The sequence below is a fragment of the Leuresthes tenuis genome, unplaced genomic scaffold, assembly GCF_036924035.1.
Source record: "Leuresthes tenuis unplaced genomic scaffold, fLeuTen1.0.hap1 SCAF_16, whole genome shotgun sequence".
NCBI lineage: Eukaryota > Metazoa > Chordata > Actinopteri > Atheriniformes > Atherinopsidae > Leuresthes > Leuresthes tenuis.
In genome coordinates this window covers 33,030,089-33,052,768 of record NW_027325370.1, presented here as the reverse complement: position 1 = coordinate 33,052,768, position 22,680 = coordinate 33,030,089, and the positions used below count along the sequence as shown (strand labels likewise).

The 22,680-nt window shown below is 40.1% G+C and overlaps 1 protein-coding gene across 1 annotated transcript in view; it reads right to left on the bottom strand.

Moving 5' to 3' along the window:
* Positions 1-22,680, bottom strand: part of lama5 (laminin, alpha 5) — a 110,334-nt gene that overhangs the window by 77,608 nt on the left and 10,046 nt on the right. The window contains exon 3 of the mRNA XM_072367894.1: positions 1,446-1,563. Coding sequence (XP_072223995.1) covers positions 1,446-1,563 — 118 coding nt within the window. The remainder of the gene's footprint in view (positions 1-1,445; positions 1,564-22,680) is intronic.

Here is a 22,680-nt window from a genome sequence, read left to right as displayed (position 1 = left end):
CAGTGCCTCTACAAACCGTAGGTAAGGCAACCAAAACTAAATAACAAAGGGTGATTTTAAAATGTCAAGACTCCCACTTTATGGGTCGTGTTTTTGTGCAAGTGAGTCAGCAGCTCAAATAGCTCTGACATGTACAGCTTTGAGGGCTCTCCTGTCCTCCGTGTGACTGTACAACTGTTGTTGCAGAAGCTCAGTTTCCCTTTGCAACGCTGCAGTCAGAATGTGCGCCGCAGGTGTTCACGTAGCGTCTCGTGGGATCTGTGGGAAGAAAGCTCGCTCCAGAGGGCCCCTCCCTACAACACACATGACCTGACGACTCCATCGCTAGCGTCTTGGTGGCAGACCCTCCAGGACACCTTCAGATGTTCTTTGTCCCTGCCCTGACTGGAATTTTGGCAATATGAGGAGGTTCTACTCAATATTAGGCAGGTGCATTTCAATGTTATGGTGATCGGTGTAGGTCCATGCTGTGTGGACACCTCTTTGTCTGAAGGTGCAAAATGTTTATTTTTAGAAATGCCTTTAAACTGATTATTAACTTTCTTCTCAACAATGAATCTAAATTATTTCATGGTAATGGCATTATAGCTGGTTAGAAATGTGGTCCAAAAATGAACTCCCAGTTTATTCTGACTTGTTTCTGCTCAATGTTTTCTCTTTTTTCTCTCTTTGGAAACATCTCATTTTTGGTTTTGTGAGTGTTCTGTGTGATTTGGATAGTTCTGACTTATGACCATTTCCGCTTATTTCCACCTCACTGACAGACCCTTGCAAAATTTTAGGTAAGAGGAATAGATGAAAACTGACCAAGGTAGGTCTTAAAGATGTACTGAAAACATTTCTGGCACAGTAATCACAAGAATGAGAAAAATCTTGTGTGTCTGCTGGCCGTGCATGGATTTTGGCATTGTGGGACGGGACAGTGAGCAACCATCGCGTCAGCTGTAGGCCACAGCTTGCCAAATATTCACATAGTGCAGCAATGAAGAATTTGGGCCACTTTTGGGCTCAGGTTTTGGATTTTCTTGGTGAACTTCTTCATCACTTGCACCCACTGCACACACGCTTTCATATACAGGTATGGCATACATGTAATGGCAAACATATAGACTCGGCTTCTGCCTCTTTTAACTAGGCTCCAAGCTGCGACCTGTCGTCACACATTCCTGGAATCCCCCTCCAGCCCACCTGAACTGACAACTGCCCAGCCAATCATGTGATGGCTCTGTGATGTAATAAACCCTCCAGCTGCCTGCCCTCAGGGACGCTGCTTAATACAGAGATTAAAGATGGACTCAAACCCAACCCTGAGGGGGATTAGGAAAGCATGAAGTGATACTCATGGAATTCAACTTGTTTTAGTCTTAATATTTTACATTTGGACTCAAACATGTGAACAGTGTGTATGTCATTATAAGTGAACATATTTGTGAAGTTGTACTTACAGGCAAAGTATTGCCAGGGTTGGTAGGTCTGCCCAAAGTCAGTAGATCTCTCTAAAACCCAGAGGTCCGGACGGGGAGAGTTTGCAAATTTAATCAACACGTAGGCCACATGAAAGAGCTGCATAGACAGATAAAAAAAAGCAATTAAAATGACTGTACTGGACAACTGGTTATGAAGGCATCATCAATGGTTTTATGGACTGTTTCATTTGAACATGAACTGTTCAGGTCAATTCTACTGGACTTTATCTAAAAGAAGAAAAACTGAAAGGAAAGGACGACGAAGGGACCAGAGAGAGAAAACTGAAAGAAACAATGACGAAAATAAGAAATGACTGACCAGGGCACAAAGGAAAGAATGAGGTAATGAAAGGAAATTCAAGCCAAAAACAAGAGAAAAGACTAGATAAAAAAGAAAAGGAAAGTGAAGAAAGGATAACTTGGAAAGGATATGAAAAAACTAAAACTAATAGGACTAAGGATAGTGGGGGTAATACAAGAGGATACAAGACAAGCTAATCAAAACCAGAAAACTAAAGTGAAAAGGGAACAGCCAGCTGCTTGTCTCTCATAAAACCAATCGTCCGCTTCAGCGACCTGAACAATTGACCTGTAAAAGTTCTCCCCTGTGAGGAGAAATCACGTCAAAACCAACTACATTACCTCTGATCTACTACGTCCTGTTACATGTTATGTTACTGTCGAAAAGCTCATTCCTAATGAGCAGCAGATGTTCAAATATCCCACAGTAAGTTGCGCTCTCTGCTTTCAGGTTGGCTGTGGCCTTTGCTCATTCACTTGTCATCCTTTGCTCATTTCCTGAAAGGCCCTGACGCTGGTTAGACTGTGATGACAAACTGTCCTCATGAGTATTTCAGCTGCACTGCTTTGTCTGTCCGACCTTGAAATTGCTCCCCAGTTGAAACAGCACACAGTGAAATAACACAATGACACATATAATAACATTAGAACTAATTACAGTCTGCTCCTCAGTGTGTGATTAAATATATGCCGTGCTGGTGGTTCTGTTTAGCTGTTGATTTTGATTATACATGCATGCAACAAAAATGAGTGTACTGATAACTAATAATTATTTTTGAAGGTGTGTTTCCTTTACAAGTGAAGAGAAAGCAACATATTTGGGAAAGAGATATTTTTTGGACTGTGAATTGAATTTAACTGAAAACATCCGGGTCAGATGCTTAATGGCTACACACAAAACTATTCCTATGCCTTCTGTTATTCATGAAGAAGAAAAAGTCCTTTTTCTGTTTCATTTCCACTTTGATTCATAAGTGACTACACACATCCATTCAGTACTAAGTGTGGGAGTCAAGCTTGTGCAAAGAGGTGCATAAAGATGACTGATATGACACATCATCTATATGGAAGACAAAAATGCTATAATGCTTGGTTTAAATCCAATGAGACACTTTTCTTACATGTTATTCATTCCACAACTCGCTCCCCTTCATCAGAGGCATATATATGCTTTAAAAAGACTTCTCCTATAAAAACACATTAGATTTAACCTGTGGTAAGTTTGAGTATGACAAGAAAGATTCTACCTAAAGCAACCACTAAGTCTGAGCTGCAGAAATCTGCTCCTGTGCAAAAACAAGTTAAACATTTCGCTCTCTTTGATCCTCCATCTCTGGAATAAGGTCTATGATCTACAGATTTCCTCTTTGACACAGGTGATGGCAGTTAGCTAATACACAAACAAGGAAATCCAAACACACAAAGACCTTCAGAAACAAAAACTACTCCATCACTGCGGGTAGTATGAATGCAGCCTGTTCTTTTCCTGACCAAAGACACCGGTATAATTTATGCACCTTCTTCTGTCCATTCATTTGGGCCGTTTTAACACAAAGCTTCAGAGGAGTGGCCTTAAGGTCTTAATGGCAAAGTCTTGTGAAATTAGTGTCACTTTGGTTGCCTCTATCTACATCTCCCTAAAAGAGATGAGAATGCTTTAGTAAATACGGCACCAATGCATGTGTGTGAGGGAAAGAGTTAAAGGACAGGAAACAGAACGTCAGGCCTCTACATGTCCCTCTGGGGAAAAAGATATTGAACGGCATTCTTCTGATTCCAGGGTTAAAGTCTGACCTGCTCAGGGAGTAACCTAAAGTCTGGCGGAGATCCTTTTAACCCAAGAAATTTCAAAGCAAAAACACACGACTTAACGTGGCGGGAAATCAGTTGCTCTGCTTCCAACTTCTGCCCTGAGTTGCTGCAGGGCGAAGGTTGAGGAACTCTGCAGGAGTTTACTTTGTAACTCTGACTAACAGAGAACAGAGTTCCACCAAGCCAAGAGAAAAACCACTTTCAGTCATGCCATTTTCTGTGCACAGCTTTTCGACTTGATATGTGTAAATACATCTGCACATCTTTTCACTGCTTTTCTCTGAACGGAAACTTAATGGATCTTTTCTTAAACTTTTCTTAAATCTCACACATTTATATGAACTTCAGCAAAGTCCACAAGCACATTTCCCCCTCTATATCTATAGGATGTGATGATATGTGCACTTTAATGTGTCAATTTATCAAACATGGATGCCAAGAGAGAAAAAACCCAGGATAATTCCCATGGATCTACCACAGTCACCCTGGAAACCCCAGCAGGCATCAATGAAAAAGATTTCTTTGACAGACACCTAAAGTCACCAGGGCTGAAAAGCAGCTGCACAACTTCAATTATCTGACTGAATGTTCAAAGTTTCTCATTTCAGTTGAGGTTAAATGACAAACCAGAAAAGACTGATATCTACATATAATGTCTTCTGCCCAGCAGCTTGTTATGCTTTGATTCAAATAAATGATGGCACTCATTATGTTTGACAAGTTTAATGACATTATGATGACGGAAGAAACTCAGCTGTGTCTTTGACTTCGGTCTAATTCAGGTGGGATTCATTGTCACAAATGAATACAACACAAAACTGGAAAGTTCTGGAAAGTTCCAATAAAAATTATCCAAATGGCTTAAAAGAGAATTAATAAAGGGATAGAAGATTGGACCTAATCACTGACCCTGATGCACTACCTCTGTTCACATTATCGTCCGTTTTTTTTTTTCTTTTTATAAACATATGTCTACATATATGATGAATAATAATGGCCTAAGGCCCCCTTTTCCCCCATCACACACACACACCTCCACAGGATTTATGGATTAGCGGCAGCCTCCCAGGTCAGCCTCCCTGAATTGCCTGTAGACCCATCAATCAACCAGCCATTACCAGGGTAACTGGTACAAAACATGGAGGGAGAAACTGCTGTCGAGAATGACAGAAATGCAAAGTGAAAGGAAAATAAAACTAAAAGCAAGAAACAACAGTAACTAAAACTTAATCTCAACATAGGATTAAAAATATTACAGCAAATTTCAGTGGCCTTTAAACAATAGTTCTATAGTTCTTTATCTCTTGTCACTCTGACCACACAACATGCCATTTAAAGGCAAGCCAGCTCTTAATGAAACAAAGTTTAAAGGAACAAACAGCATCTTTTGGTCACATAATGCAGGGAAACTATCATCAACCCAACCTATTTCTCCTCTCAGCTAAAGTGACGTTTGGATAGCTTCTACAGAAGTGGAGGCATGTTGAGGTTACCACACCTAGTGCATATGCCTGAGGAACGCAGCTGCGTGTGTCTGTGAGTGTGTGGCCCCAAGCTGGCTTAATAATTACACACATTCCTTGGTGGCACCACATTCCCATTACCTCAGGTAATGTAAATGTGGAAATAAGAAACATCACATATAACAAAACATCCAGGGCACATATGGAGTGTGGAAGAGTGGGGACACTTCAGCTATACCAAGCCACCATTTCTGGACAGCTTTATGCTCACATGTGGATACAGCACCCTGTGGTTAATAAAAAAGAAACTGACAACCACAAAACTGCTCCTGTTCATAAGAGATGATAAAGATGTCGTGGCTGAACTTCATCATCTGGATCCTAATCAAGTGTTGTGTGGCTTAAAGGAAAACTCCTCCCAGTTGGAAAATAAAACGATAAAAATCTTATACATGTGAATCACTCCTCAGACATGGATGACTGCCTGAAAACACACAATGTATTCAAGCTAAAAGAGAAAAAGAGTTAATGAGCTGTGACATCAGGGCCAGCCGCAGGGCCGGCTGCAGACTTTTAAAAATCCTAAAATCAGGATTTCATGAGAGCACAGCAACAGCCTGGAAATGCTTAAAATAACAGCGAATGGACACGGCGTCTTAATGTGCTGATTCTCAGTAATCAGTTCTGATGCATTAGGCCGTCGGACAAAAAACATGTGAAATATGTAAATGAGAGCAGTGTCATTGAGAATTTGGATGTCTTAACTTGCACTTTCACTTGAGAGTTTTGGTAGCTGGAATCCAGATGTTTCCATCTCCCCGACATGCATCAGCTCTTTTTTCATGAAAACAAGAAAACACACCTCAAGCGAAAATAAACTCATTTTATGAAACTATTCCTTCCATCAAGCTTTTTTAATACACAGCTAGAAAATGTGCTTTATAGAGTTGGCAGGAAACCGATGGAGATGTGGTCATGGGCTGCAGTTTAAAGATTCAGAGGACATTTGAAAAATAATTCAGTAAGATGTAGAAGATGTAGACTTCATTATTTCACTCTGCACAGAATGGTTAAGGCTGAAAAAAACAGGACTCAAGACTATATTCTACCAGATTGTAAAACCGTCATAAGTCTCTTCTTGAAGTTATTTTACTAGTTTTCAGCAACTTTTATGAGCTGTTATTTTATAGCCACTAATACCTTAACATCCAGACATTCAGTGACATTCCGTCTGAAATTAGCTGAGGATGAATGTCTAAAACGTAATAAAACTGTTCCTATAAGACTCCTTGCTGGCACTAATCTTTCCATTCAAGCTATTTCCACTGACTGTACTTATTATCCCCTGCTTTCCAACAGTGAGTGTGTCCAGTGGTGCCAGACTAAGAAGCAGCTGCTGGAGTGACACAGACACACCATCCTCAATAGATGCAGCGAAAGGCTGATTTACTCCCTGTACACTGTGTAAGTGTAACTCTAGAAAGGAGCTGCTGTGTCTTGGACTTTTACCAGAGGGCATGGCTCATTGATCAAATTTCAAACCAATTTAAGTGCTCTCCTGTGCTGTGCTTTCCTTTGCTACTGCCCTACTAATGTCTATATATCTATATATAGATAGATATAGAATCTATCTATATATCTATATATGTAGATATCTATATCTATATCTATCTATCTATCTATCTATCTATCTAGATAGATAGATAGATGTGACATCATTGTTGTGGTATGTCAGCTTCTTTTTGTGGTTAAAGATGGAAGTGGAAATCACACGTACGTATTGTTTCAGGTTTAAGATGAATTAAGCATACTCACAGCTCAATAAATCAGACAAAGCAAAGGCAGTTGCACATTTTTTATCATTGTGTATTCAGTTTTTAGTGAAACTGCACACAGTTCCCTGCATCTGCCCCCAGGTCTTAACATTGGTAACTGCTCCTTCGTGTCTCTCCAGGAGATAAGAAATATCTGTAGTTTTTTTCTTGAAAATTCCAAGACTGAATTCCTCGGTGGATTCCTTAGGGATAGTTCTTACAGCTCCTCTTAGATTTCATGAAAACATTTTATGACAGTCTCAGGTTTCACTGTTTAAAACAAGATGCCTCTTTAAATATGTCATCTTGAATTATAAGGGCTGAAAATAACACAATTTATATGAAATTAAATTAATAAGGGTTTAGTACGCTTGAAACACAAATGGTGCCAAGTCCGAAAGTGTTGCACCACAGGCTCATTAAAAGAGAAGGGAATGAAAAGTCTACTCGTACATAGAAAGGCTGGAATCATTTGAATGAATAAGAACATACAGCAGGGAATACTGAATTTTTAGTTTAGTAAGACAAATTTTTTAAAAAACCAGCAATTTCTCACTCTTAAAAAGTTGAATAGCTAAATATTTGCTTATTCATTCTCTGGAAATCAATGTTATAATTGCAGGGGGTACTTGATGTTAGAAAGGTTCGTCTTAGAGAAAGTCCAAAAAACACGGATGTTATTGTAAATCGACTGTAGGAGTGGGTGTGGATGTGCATCGTTTGTCTCATTTGTCCCTATGTTGGCCTCTGTAACGGACTGGCAACAGGCCACGCAAACCCCCATCCTAAAACCCTGCACTGGTTAAAGCAGGTACGGAAAGTGGATGGATAACTGGAGGTTCTAAACCCAGGTTAAATTCCTGGCTTAAAAAACGTTGCTGTACTGCCATTCCTCAGCTCTCTTTACTCACATTTCAGACTTTCTACTTGTATACATATCTTTTTTGTCAATGATATTACTGTGTTTAACATATTTGCCCAGGACTAGCAGTTAGGCCTGATTGAGTTAAATGAATGAATACTGAAAACAGAGATAAACCTGGTTCTGAAGTCAGGCTAAGGGTGGAGATATCCCACATTCTTAGTTAAAGTGACCTGTAAGCCTGCAACAAATTACTCAAATAATGTAGTGCAACAATCTAAAGCGATAAACAGGACCAAAATAGAAAATCCATAACTTAAAAAATATGATTTATGAAGCCAACAGGTTCAACATTTGTCTTCAAGTCTTTTCCCAGACAGAAAAAGCTGGAACCTGGTGCTACACACTGCCAACAGGCCTCCAAATGAGAGCAAGTGAAAAAAACAAAACCAATATTTTCAGAGAACCGTACCTAATGACAGCCTACATGTTCCCAATAACTACCACCTTGATATTGTAACCACACTGTTTTCCAGGTGGCATTTAACTGCCCAGAGGCACAGGATGCACAGACACAAGCTGCATACATCTACACAGCCAGTCCATACACGTTCAGCCAGTGCCTTTAAAACATGCCTGAAATGTAAAGATTACTGAGTGTCTTTTCCTTTCAGTTCTCACGATGGTTTGCATAGTGTTAAAAACAAATATGCAATTTCCAGCGTGTCACGGCAAGAAAAAAAAGATGGTACAAAGCTGCAATCTGCTGCGTTCCATAAAACTGTGGAAAAAAATACAACTCAGAAACATACCTCAAGCTTTCAACAACAGCAGCTCCAAAAGTTTGCCTTATGTCAGCTTCAAAGTCGCCAGTTATAAGACAATTTTACAATTTTACAAAAAAATTTCAGTCACAAAACAAAATGATGCAAAACATCTGAAACTGTGATGAATGTTTGGAACCACTCAACTACAGTTGCTAACAGCCAATCAGCTGACTTATGCTTCAAAGTAACAAGTTAAACATCACACTGAATCACAACTGAAGCGGCCTTAGTGAACTCAACATTTAAAAACATTTCATTCAGGGAACAAAAATCTTGTACTTCAGTCCTAATCTGTGATCAATCATAAAAAATCTTTTAAAAAGTTCAGTGGCTTCCTTCTCTTTCAGATAAAAGACAGCTGGTAGATCGACAGCTGGAAATGACCAAAAAAGAGGAGTTTAGAGGAATTTAAGTTGAAGGAAGACTGGAAAAAAAGGCCCAGAGAGGGAGGACAGAGGGCGAAAGATGGGAGGTTTCCTCTGCCGTGACCCTGACTTTCTCCATGGTCTTGATTCACTCCTTCTTTGAGGTGCTCCGTGGATGTCTTACTATAACAGACAGCTAGGTCAAATTCCATAATCAGAGCAGAGTGGGAGAGAAGGAAGAGGAGGAGTATAAGAGATAAGAGAGAGGAGAGGGAGTAAGGTTGTCCAGAGGAAGAGAGTGATAGAGATTCTAGCTTCTACATAAAACATTGATGAATCACACAACGTCCAGATACACACAGAATACACCTGACAGTAAGTTAGAAAAGAAAGAAGAGTAAGATTTTCTTTTTACTTGGTCTTTACATCCACACAGAGGTCAGTGTTGCAAGCTAGTGTAATCTTTGATCACCTGTAATCTGGTAATTAGTCCAAAGTTAGACCCCATGTCTCAAATCGGTAAAAAACAAGATTTTATTGCTGTTAGAGTTGATAACGATAGCTTTCCATGTTTTACAACAGAAAAATCGATTTAACTGTTGCTGGAGCTCCTCCAGTCAGGGAACTGTAGAACTAAACATTCTCCATCTCCTCATAATAAAATCTAAAAACAGAAAGAAAACATTTTTCACACCAGCTCATCATCCTGTTTTAAGATGTTATGTGAAGAAAAAGCTTATTAGATATGCAAATATGAAGTTCATACATATGATGCTCATAACGATCTTCTGCTGTTTTCACTCGGTGCTGCAGTGTGAGCGTAAGACAGGGAGCTGAAGCTCTCCAGCTGTTGGCTTCAACAGATCCAGTCCCAGCTGCCGCAGCTCTCCTTCAGTACAAATCTCTTTCTGCTTTGATGGGACAGTGAATGGATCCTGCTGATGGTAACGAGGTCACTACTTCAATCCTTGCCAACAGCTGCTGGTGTCTCATTCATTTGTTTCACCCCATGGTTGGAACGGTGCAGTAAGTGCAGCACCAAAGAGTGACAGAAACACGCACATGACTTCTGCCTTGCTGTCCCAGCCGCACTTGAACACAACCTCTCTGTCAGGTGGTCATAGTAGTTTCTGAAAGTGACTTTTGGCAAAAATCATCTATGTCTGATTGCTGATGATGTTTCACTTGCGTTATCTGCCTTTTGAGATGGACGCTTTCTTTTTTACAGCGTGTCACATTTTCAGAGATCTATCGTCAGAAAATGCTATATCATATCCATCACCATGCTTTTATTAATCATGAGTTGTGTGAAAATAAGAATCACTATGATATTATTCTCTGGGTTCTCCGGCTTCCTCCCATCGTCCAAAAACATGCATGTTAGGTTAAATGGTGTCTCTAAATTGTCCTTAGGAGTGAGTGTGAGTGTGTGTTGTTGTTTGTCTGGTTTGTCTCTGTGTGGGCCTGTGATGGACTGCCGACCTGTCTAGGGTGTACCCCGCCTCTCGCCCGATGACTGCTGGGATAGGCTCCAGCCCCCCCGCGCGACCCGACTGAGGGATTAAGCGGCTATAGAAAATGGATGGATGGATTATGATATTATCACCTTAAAAGGTCTTGCATTTGTGCGTTGTTTTATTTCACTTTTCTCTTTTTTTTTAATCTTCTACTAGAATTGTTGAGATATCAAATTGAACCAAAATCATTTTGATTGTGGCATTGTTAAAAATTAAAAATCTGTGTCATCCCACACTCTCCCTGACCTTCCCCTCTGCATCTATGAGTGTTAGACAAACAGACCTCTGTTCCACTCCCATTCACCATTTTATGATTTAATTATGGGAAAAATCCCCCCGTTTGCTTTCCTTCATTTACTCTTCCTTTTTTCTTCTTTACATTAACTTATCCTGCATTGACACCAATTCAACACTGAATTCAGACCAAGAACGTATACACTGATGTTTACACTTATATCTAATATATATATCTGTCAAAACTGCCATTTCCGAACATTTTCCTCCACAATCTGCTTCAAATGAACAGGAATGTAAGGTAATGTTGGTTCATTCATCTGAATCACAAAACAATCACCTTAATCTGGAATGAAGCTTCTGTGAACAAAAACAAGCTTGTTTGGTGGTTTTTGTTGCACATACTGAAACATTTCACTGTTCTTTTTATGGAAAACATCGTATCAAAGGTGAACTTACTGACCCAATTCTTTCTCTGAAGCCCTCCTTCAGTCGCTCTTATCTTTCTCCTCCCCCTTCTCCTTTATCTCATGGCCAGCTTAGGAGAGAGGAGAAACTCAAACAACCTGCAGAGTTGACTTGACTGAAACCAATATTTACTGTCACATTCAGATGGGTAAACTTCTCTTTGTCCCCTTTCTCCTTCTTCTTACACTTTAATTCCTCTTCTGCCTCTTTTCTGTACATTTTATGCCGTGTTTGTTTCTTCATACATGATGATGATGAGTGAGAGAGATATGGAAAAAAGACACGATCTGAGTCTTGATAATTACAAAGAAAAAGACGTCAGGAAAATGTGGCCATTTTGAGCTGCTACTGTGCAACTTCAACATTTCTAGTTGTGAGATTTGTTGTGATTTGGCGCTATATAAATAAAACTGAACTGAATTCTAGTCAAATGCACATTCTGTGGCGTAGATTTATTTCTCAGATTAGTGTGAACTAAATGTAAGAACCTGAAGGGTAAAAAACAAGTAAGTAAAACATTTATTCTGGTCAAATCTTTAGCAGGCTGCATCTCTGTGTGTCTATACCAGTGTAGGCTGTGTGCTTGCTAACACCCTAACACACAGTTTAGCATGTCCCCAGGCTCACATCACCAATAAACTGAAGACTTGGAAAAATAAGAAGTTTGACTCTGATGGTCCTAAAAAACATGCATCCCCAGTGGACTGTCAAAACCAAATTCAACACCAAAGATGAGATTTTACCTCACAAAAATACTGTAACTGTAAATAAGGAAAAGGAAAAAGAAATTCTACTGGGAAAGTTTGAAATGCAATCTCAAGGGTACCCACTGGCATATTACGTTAGGATGTGTGAGCCATGATGTCAGGTAAAAAAAAAAACCATCCTGATTCATAATATCTGTTTGGAAGAATGTGAGCTTAAAATAAATCAGATAACTCTTTCAGTTTGAAAACACATCACATGGAGTTTCACAGTAAACACGTATTTGGGTTAGAACTGTCCTGTCTGACTTCAGCTCTTTTTTCACAGTAAATGGGCTCATTGTGTGATAGCAGGCAGACAGTCACGTCTATTCTTAGTCTGCCTTAGCAGAGCAGGAAGAAAACTGCTTCAGTGTCCTTCAGGGAGGAGTAGATTGGCACAGAACATATTTTTCTGTCTGGGTTTTGTCTAAAGAGGAAGCTGTATGCACTCCTCCTCACATACAACTTGACCAGTTGGATTAAAGCGGATGCCTCAATCTGGAATTGAAAAAATATATAATAATGTTGGGTGAAGTGCATTAATCATATGTGTGGAAGCCAGGTCAAACTGTAAAATGAAGAATATGCTTTACTGCTTAATATCAAACATGTCAAACTATTCATTTGAAATGAAAAAAAATCCTATGTTCACACCAACCAGCTGTTGGTGTGTGTAAAGAGCTCATGTCATAGCACAACAATCAAGTGCAGTTTCTCTTTTGGGCAAGGCTCCAAAGTGTCCTCTGTTGATGCGGTCTGAGCATGCTCAGTTTACCTTTCTGTTGAATTATTTAGCTGCCAAATCATCAAAGCACATAGCATATAACTACAATATCTGTTCATCAGTTCTGCGCAATGTCCTTAGAGAAAAATACAACTCTTTCAGGGCAAATCTTCTCTCCAAGTGTGGGAGTTTTTTGCTCAGTTTTGGTGTTTTTATGAAGAGAGAATCCAATTAAGGAAGAATAAATATAGTACAGGATCCCAGATGTTCATGTAGTTTGTTTACATGCTCCTCAAGTTAGCCAATCTAATCTCTATTTTCTTTCATTTCCACTGAATCCAATATCCTCTGTATCACTGGGAAGGATCTCAGACACTTCAGCAACCATTCAGAACCAACTGTTTCCTCCATGTTTGTTCACCTCAGTCTTTTTGAATGAGTCAAACATACTCACTGACACAATGGTGTGATAAAGGGCCCATTGAGAAGTATTCTGAATGCAAAGTCATTGGGAGGGCTCAAGACCACTGCTTCATCAAAAGGAGGTGGTGAGGGTGGGCAAACATGGCAAGACAATAGGACTGAGCTGAATGGAGTGGTCACGGTCGCACTGCCTGTTGGAGCGAGCAAACGTGCCTGAACCAGATCACAGAGGGTTTGTTGAAATCTGTGTTCCCCAGAAGAATTTCTTATCTTATTTTCAGGGATCAATGCACAAGATGCCATGTATGCAGAACAGAAATAGCTGTACTGAGTTTTTCTAAAAGGAGCACTGAGATCTATTCATGAAAGCCACAAGTGGAAACACAGAGACATAACTGACAATAAAGAAACAAAAAAAATAGCATTTTCACTTGAGACTGTCCCCTTCATAGAATCGCCACCTTAACGTGGTGGAGGGGTTTGAGTATCCCCATGATAGTGGGGGAAACTGGCGGACAGACCTGGTAAACTCAAACAAGTACTGAGGGTGAACTGGGAACATCAGGCAGAGGCCCATGTCCTTAAACTCTTTAACTTGCATGCCCAGGAAATATGGAATCTGAATGGGCCATGTTCAGGAGCTCCACTGCAGATGCAGCTTCCAAGCGCTGTGGCCTGAAGATTGTCGATGCCTGTGATGGCGGTAATCGGAGGTCCCGCTAGCGACCACCAGTGGGAAGGGAAGCATCAAGCTAATGAAGGAGGCCTTTTGGCTTGGTTGTCCTGAGTTCTCCTGAAGCAGCTGACAGGTACAGAGTGGCTAAAAGGGCTGCAGGTGAAGCTAAAACTCGGGTGTGGGAGGAATTCGGTGAAGTCATGGGGAAGGACTTTAGGTTGGCCTCAAGGATGTTCTGGCAAACCATTTTAGGACTCAGAAAGGGAAATCAGGGTCCATCCCAGAAAGGAGAACTACTGACCTGAACTGAGGATATTGTTGGGCGGTGGGAGGAGCACCTTGAGGTTCTCCTCAGTGTGGCTAGTATGTCCTCCTTTGTGAAGCCAGAGTCAAAGAACTTGGGGGAAGACTCAGCCATCACCTTGGAAGTCGCTGAGGTTGTTAAAAAGCTTCCCAGCACCAGGGGTGGACTGGATTCGCCCTGAGATGATAAAGGTTCTGGACATAGTGGGGCTGTCTTGGCTGACAGTGGCTGGTCGTGGTTACCATTTTTCAGAAAGGGGTCCAGAGAGTGTTCTGGAATGAGGGATTACACTACCCAGCCTACCCAGGACTGTTTGGAGAGGCTCTGAATGATTGTCAAACCTTGGATTCAAGAAGAGCAGTGTGGTTTTCACCCAGGACATGGAACAGGGGACCAGATCTTTAAGCTTGCAGGGTTCCTGAGGGGAGTTTGACCGCCCAGTCTACATAACCATGACTGAAGAAAAAAAAGATGCCAAGTCTCTTTCACACTGGACAACAAACCACATAGTTGTGATACAACTGGCACTTATGCTTAGGTTGAAAAAATTACAGTAGTCACAAGTACTTATCAGGTCTAATTGTCAGTAATGGAATCATGACACAAAGATGGGCCTGGAATATATTGCTTGTTTTCTGGTGCAATGCTCTGACAGGTAGTCTCAATCAATGCTGTCATTTCAGCCACAAATTCCACAAAACAAAACATTTTGAGAAAAAAAGAAAGAAAAGTATTTTATTAGTTGGATTTGCATCCGTGCCTTCCACTACGAAGTTTAAGTCTTTCTACATGGGGTGCAGGATCTATTAGGCTAGTTGTAGAGCTGCCCCAATGCAAGCTTTCGTTACAGTACTTTTTTAATTAACTCTTAAACTCTTTAAAGCTGCCGTCTTTTTTTCTCTTTGGGGCAGCTTTCAGCCTCAGAGGTAACACTAACCTGCAGAGAGAGGAGATGGTGAGATGGAATGAGGCGTTGGCATACAAGACATGAGGATATAAAGAAGAGGGAAGAAAGGTTATGTGAGAGGAAAATGCTAAAATCATGAATGGGCAGATGAAGGGCTGAGAGAAAAAATGAAATTGACATTGAGGTAAGTTCAAAGATTAGTACAGAGTTGAGCAGGTGTACAGGGAAAACAATAGAAAAAAACAGAAAGAAAGTAAGTAGGTACATTTAAATTAGTTTGTGAGCTTGTGTCTATGGATGCGCATGCTTTGGGGGAAGTCAGGGAGTTCAAATGACCATAAACCTATGACAGATCAAGAGGTTAGAAGACTTCATGCATGACTTCAGACAAACGCACACATACAAAAACAGCATGTCAGACATCACTTTTTAAAGTCACATGTTGGGATATAATGTATTCTATCAAGGAGGACAGAACTGATGCTTTCTCTCTGGATATTATGGGGAGAACTAAGACAAATCCCCACAAGAACCAAATTCTGAACGGGAGTAACAAAGACAGGAAGCACCATCACATAATCGCTTCGTCTGCTCTGATAATGAAACACACACACACACTCAGACACCCACATACACACTGAGCAGTGCATTTGACATTTCAAAGCTCGTATATGAATGCCTTCTTCTCTTTTTCTGTCAATCCCAACTGGAGTCCATCTCTCCTACACTCTCCTTTCCTGTCTAACGCCCCCTCTTCATCCTCTTATCTTTTTTTTTCCCCATTCATGATCTTTTTGACTGTCTTTTTCCTCCTAGTTTATTTCCTAGTTTATCTCAACAATATTTCCCTAATCCTCACATCTATCCCTTCTTTTTTATTTTAAATTATTCAGTTGTGTAACTTTATCTCCATCCATAACACATTCATTTCAGAGTTTGGATGAGCTTTCACATCTGCCCAAAGAAGCGGACTATCCGAGGAAAGTAACTCTGGTCCATTTAAAATGCACCGAACAGCTTTGGTATAAAAGCGCATTTGCACTTCTGTACTGGGTTTAAGGAAACTGTCAGCAACCAAATGGGATGAAATTCATCCATCCATCCATCCATTTTCTATACCCGCTTAATTCGTTGGTCGGGTCGCGGGGGGCTGGAGCCTGTCCCAGCGGTTGGGATGAAATTGTGTAGGATAATTAGATTTAACACCATAATACAGATGTCCTAACAGCAATCAAATGATTAACTGATTAACTTTGACAATATTTGGATTAAAGAAGATTTCACTGTTAACTTCACCAACTGCTTACTGCAAGTAATGGCTATCAGAAGATGGTAAATGGTAAATGGACTTGTACTTGTATAGCGCTTTTCTAGTCTAACTGACCACTCAAAGCGCTTCACTACATGCCGCATTTACCCCACTCACACACATTCATACAGCACGTCTTAAGATTCTTAACTACATGCTTTTTTTTTTTTTCTAATCATTCACACACACATTCATACCCCCAGTGATACACTGGGAGACAACGTGGGGTTCAGTGTCTTGCCCAAGGACGCTTTGACATGTATCCGCCCCATCCTATCCTATGGCCATCCTATCACCACTAAAACCCATAACTGATAAACAGCAAGGAAAAAAGTGTATTGTACATTAAGAAAGATACAATACAATCTAACACTTCAAGTATTATATCAAATCAAATTTTATTTCTAAAGCACTTTTTATACAAAAAGCAGTGCAAAGTCCTTCATATAATAAAATCAATAATAAAATCAATACATACATAAACTCACACAACATCACACTGCACATATACACCCCCCCAACATGGGAAACATCAACAACAATAAACAATAACATCTGGCTGTACGCTGAGGTAAGGAATCGATATCTTGAGGATCTGTCCACACCGGGAGCCAGCCCATCAATGGCCTGCCCACAGAGGCCGTCACCACGGGGAACCGCCCAGATCAGGGCAGGCTGGCGTCCACACCACAGCCAGGGCTGCAGTGCAGGATCCCCCAGCCACAACGAACAGGGCGATCCCCACAGCAACAACCCCAAGTAGGCATAGTCCCTGGTGTGGGAGAACCCCACGAAGAAAAACACTGGATAAATAAGTATATAATAAGTATATAATAAAATAATTAAAATGAACTAATATTATAACTAATTAACTAATATTATAATTACACTAATATTTAAAATAATAGATGAATAGATAAAAGTAAACTAAACCAAAACAAAAGTAAGCTAAACTAAAAATGTAGGTCTTGAGCCTCTTTTTAAAAACATCAACAGTCTCTGCAGCCCTGAGGTTCTCCGGTAGGCTGCTCCACAGATCAGGTCCATAATAGTGGAACGACGTCTCACCATAAGTTTTAGTTCGAACTTTAGAGTTCTGTACCAGAGGACCTCAGGGTCTGCGAGAGCTCATAATTTTAAAGCAGGTCAGATAAATAAGAAGGCCCAAGACCATTAAGACATTTATAAACAACTAAAAGAACCTTAAAATCAACCTTGAAACGCATGGGGGGCCAATGCAGCGATTTTAAAACTGGTGTCATGTGTTCCCGCCCTCTGGTCCTCATCAGCACACGTGCAACTGAATTCTGAAGTAATTGTAGGTAAGAAATACGTTTTTGGGAAGACCATAGAGCAGGGCATTACAGTAATCTATTCTACCAGAAATAAAAGCATGCATCAGCACCTCCGTGCTTGCAAGAGAAGGAAATGGGCAGACTCTGGCAATATTTTTAAGATGTCTTTGTCTTTGTTACATTTCAAATAGGTGGGATAAAATCCAGCTCAGAGTCAAAAAGAACACCCAGATTTTTCACACATTGAGAAGATTTAAAGTTTTGTAGTTTTGGTAAAAATATCTCTCTCCAATAATTAAAACTTCAGTCTTGTCCTAGTTGAGCTGTAAGTCCACTGCCACCCATGACTTTATATCTGAAATACAGTTTAAAAGAACATTAACTGGTTCTAGGTCATCAGGACACAAGGCGATGTAAAGCTGTGTATCATCAGCATAGCTGTGAAAACCAATGCTGTGTCCCAAGTGGCAACATGTACAGATTAAAAAGCAATGGGCCTAAAATTGAACCTTGGGGAACCCCACACTTGATTTTATGAATTCTTGAAGAGCGTGTATCCATACTTATGAAAAACTGTTGATCTGTGAGATAGGAGTAAAACCATTTAAGAACAGCACCGGAGACACCCACCAGACTTCTTAGTCTGTTTCATAAAATGTGGTGCTCTACTGTATCAAAAGCTGCACTAAGATCCAGCAGCACCAGGACTGAAAGCTTCTGTGAGTCCATGTCACACCTGAGATCATTAACAATCTTTAAAAGGGCTGTCTCTGTACTGTGGTTTGTCCTAAAACCAGACTGATGTTTCTCAAAAATATTCTGTTTATTTGAAAACTAATTTAATTGGACAAAAACAACTTCTTCTATAATTTTACCTAAAAACGGTAAGTTGGATACAGGACAGTAGTTATCAAGGATCTTGTGATCTAAATTGCTCTTCTTCAGAAGGGACTTCACCACCGTAGTTTTCCAGGCAGATGGGAAAACACCCGGCTGAAGAGAGCCATATACAATATTTAAAAGCTCACACTCAAAGAAACCATAAAATGTCTTTAAAAGTGATGTGGGAATGGGATCTAAAAGCCAGGTTATTGGGTTTAGTTGGGTGAAAACTCAACTAAGCATCTTGGCATCAACCAGGACAAAACTCTCCAGTGTTTCCTCAGGTAAAAACAATGCTTCAGAAATGTTAAAATCAACATTTTGTTGAGATAAAAGGCTGGATCTAATAGCATTGATCTTCTCGCACTGATCTATATAAGAGCAGGGCTGCAATAGTGTGAGAGTTTCATGGTGTAGTAACCACCGTGGAAATATCAAGGTCAGCAGTTATTACGGTTACTTATCATTATCAGTTAAAATCATCCAATGAAGAATTAAATCAGAGTTTGTATTATTTGTTTATTTGAACAAATCAGTCATGATAACTTGAGACAATGAATTTCTTAACGTGTGTGTCACAGGTCTCTGTGTATGAAAAAATACAAAAATGATCCATTTTCTTACAGAGGCACAAAATCATACTAATCTTGATCAATGTTGTCCAGAACCAAAAATAAATATCTTCATCATTTGCTCCTCCTTCTTTCCCCTGCAATCAAAATTGAATCACTCCTAGTCTCAGATTTCTGTCTCCAACACTTATTCTCCCCCTCATTTTCCTGCCCAGTACACATTCTGAATGACAGAAAAATGTGTACATTGAGTCAGCGTTTTGAGGGAGCGGACAAGGGCAACATTTAACCCTGAATGAGAGAAATAAAGACAAAAACAAGAAGATAAAGGTTGAAGGAAAGACAGTGACACAAATAAGTCAATCAAAAATACCAAGATGGAGGAATGAAGTCGGGAAAGAATGAGTGCATCTGTTGGTTGTAAAGTGACAGCCACAGCTAAAAAAGAAAGAAAAGATCTTAAGCGAGAAACAGAACAAAGCCACTTTTGATCAATGTGGGACTAAACGTTGTGGTTGACTGAATCACTGAGGAAAAGACCACAACAGAAAGGGGAAAAAAGAAAAACTGTACACATAACTTTTTGAAAACTTAATGATCGATTCTATGCAACATGTTCATTCAGACAACTGATGGAATATAGTATTCTTTAAAAGTGAGGCAGAAGGAGCAACTCATATTTCTATATTAGCATTTAAACTTTTTATATTTGATAATGTAAAAAGAAGTACTAGTTAAAGTTAGGCCACCATCAGTCCAACAACAGTGGATAGCTGGGATATTTATAAGGTCTTTAAGAGCTGCATGCTGGAAGCAAGGTGGGACCAGTCCCCAAACCCACCTCTGTGAGCAAATCCTTTCAAGGTTTAGCTTTTTTAGAAAAAGGAATACAAAATCAGCAGTGAGGGATTATTGTCATTTTGAACATGAGAAAACTGGCAAGACAAAGGGCCAAAAGTGAAGCATCGACACAGCAAACAGTGACACAACTTCTAGCCTTTATAGGAAACAGCGGGCGAGGATCAGACACGCATTGATTACAAGTACTCAACCCCGTCCTTTTAGAGGGCGTCGGTGATGGGTTAGTTTCTGTATCTTTGTATGTTGGCTAAGGACACACTGTCATGATGTCATGATGACATATCATAAGGTGTGTTTATGTGCATTAGCTGTCACCAACACATGGACATCTGTTGTGTAGTTTGATGGAGTAAACATTTTGTGTATACTAACGTCATTAAACAGTTGTACTTGGAGACCTACATCTTTTTCAGAGATGCGGTATATGGTGTTCAATGTTGCAACGGGAGGGAGGAGAGAACCGGTGTTGTGTTGAAAACACGCCTTCTCCACACAGCTGCAGGCTGTCTGAGTTACAGAACGGAACCGTTTCAGTTAACAAATGTTCATCTTTCAGAAAGTAACAGCAATGACTCCTTAGAATTTAGTTTTACATCATCTTCACTATCTAAGCTGTTAGCGTTAGGCATCGCAAGGCTCTTCAAGGATACAATCCAATTCAAGCCAATTAAAATCCAAAGCATTGGAATTCGATCATAATCCAATCAAATCAAATGAATTGGTCCAGTTCATACAGAGTCAGTTGAAAAAAAGTAGCCTCGCTAAGGAAAACAACAGGTTGAATCGATCCAGTCCCCTGTCCTGAGCGTGGACGAGGTGACAGTGGAGAGAAAAAACTTATTAGCAAAAGGGCTTCTAGCAGTAGCATCTGTGGAAGATTCTGTGGAAAGGTTTCTGAGGAGTGACATTACCACAGCCAGTGTAAAGACTTTTGATTCAGGACCCTTCTAATAGCTAACAGTATGTTTCAGGTGAACAGACTGAAAACAAGAGAAAACTGACAATTTTTCTGAGAGAACGTGGGCCACTTGAACAAGAGATGTTTCCTGCCTCTCACCAGCGCTACTCAGTCAAAAACAGCACAGAGGAGCCTTTATGGCTGGAGACAGTCACGACTGAGAGGAAGAAGGAGAAGAAAAAGATTGGGAGGGTGATTCTGATGAGGTCATGTGAGAAAAAAATCAACTCTGAGATCTTCCAATGACTAACAGGTTATTTGGAAAAGTCTTGCAATCTTAAGGAATTGTCTGCTGTACAGCAGGATACACACACGAACAAATGTAGGTCCAAAACACACTGGAATGAGCTCAGTCTGCTTCTGTTCATCTTCAGGCAGGCAGAAATGATGTCTTTCTGTATGATTTAGCTCTGTGAACATAAACAACTGCTGTTTATCCAGCAAAACCCCTAAAAGTCGTTGCTTAGTGTTGGTTTTCATTATGACTTATCACATTATAGTTTTGTTTTCATCAATTGCAAATTCACTTAAGGAAGTTGAAGTTTGGAACATTAAGGTTGCCTCAGAAATGTTGCTGATCAGTTTTTAACTTTTTCATAAAGCTGAATCATCATGTCAGAAATTGTTTGGATCTCCGCCCTGCCGCTCACAGCTGTAAAGATACCCATGACAGGAAGAAATCAATCTGGGGCAATTTGGTGTTGGGCCCTTTCTTACAGTGAACAATGGCTCCACGTCAACACTGAGAGTGTGAGTCTCAGGATATGGGTGAGTTACTTTTATTAGTGAGCCAAACATGACATTTTCTTAAGGAACTGCTGTCTAATTCCACTCCGTCCTGAACGCACTTTTTTGTGTTTCATTTTATTTATAGGATTTTGGGTTTCATTTCACATTGGTGGCTCCAAGTTTTAGCATTTAGCTTCAGGGTGTGTTTATAGAGGCAAACAGGTGTCCTTCTGTGAAAGAGTGGGGAATTAGGGGAATTTCACCAGATGCACAAAAACTGGCGTTTATTCCTTCTAAAACCTAATAGCACGTACCAATCTGAAATGCCTCAACACACTGGTCTAAAGCCGATTGGTTGGTTGTTAGCATGAGCTGGACAAAGTGTTAAAAACAATAAAGAACGAAGAATCAGACGTAAAAAACAAGTCATTTTGGACAAATAGTTTTACTGCATCATAAAACAGATCTTTGCACACTTTGATTTCTGTTTTTTTTTTTCAAAGCATATGTTCCGCATATTTTTTTAGTGGCAGCAAAACGCAAAAGTATGTAGCCATGTGTTTGACAAGCCCTGATGCAAGAGGCTGAATGTGGTGAATGATTTCTTCTGAAAATACACTTTTTTTGCCCAAAAAGGAATGACTTCACCTGAAGAACATGTATACACACAAACACATTCCCCACTATGGTATGCTCTAATGACAGCGTGCTAAAAAAAAGCTTGCATCCCCTGATCTCTACCTCTGCCATCTCCTCCTCTTTTTGTGCCCTCACCTCCTCCTTCTCCTTCATCTCAGTTTTTTCTTCACCTAAAGTTCTTTGTCCCATGTTCCAGCTGTCCTTCCGCTCCGTGCCCGCCTCCCCTCCTCCTGTTTTCTAAGGAATTTTATTTAAACTTGCCTTCAACCTGTATTTACTGGTTTCCTTGTTGATTTGCATCACCCCATTCCTTTACCTGTGATAACAATGCTTCTGTATACATACACGCAAACGTACATGCATATATATATATATATATATATATATATATATTTACACACACAAGTGTGCTTTTTTAGTCACAACCAGAGGAATCAGAGAGACAGAGGTATTTCAACAAGTCTCCCCCTCTGCGTGTTCAGACTGGTTAACTGAAATTCCAATCTTTCTCTTCCCTCTTTCTCTTT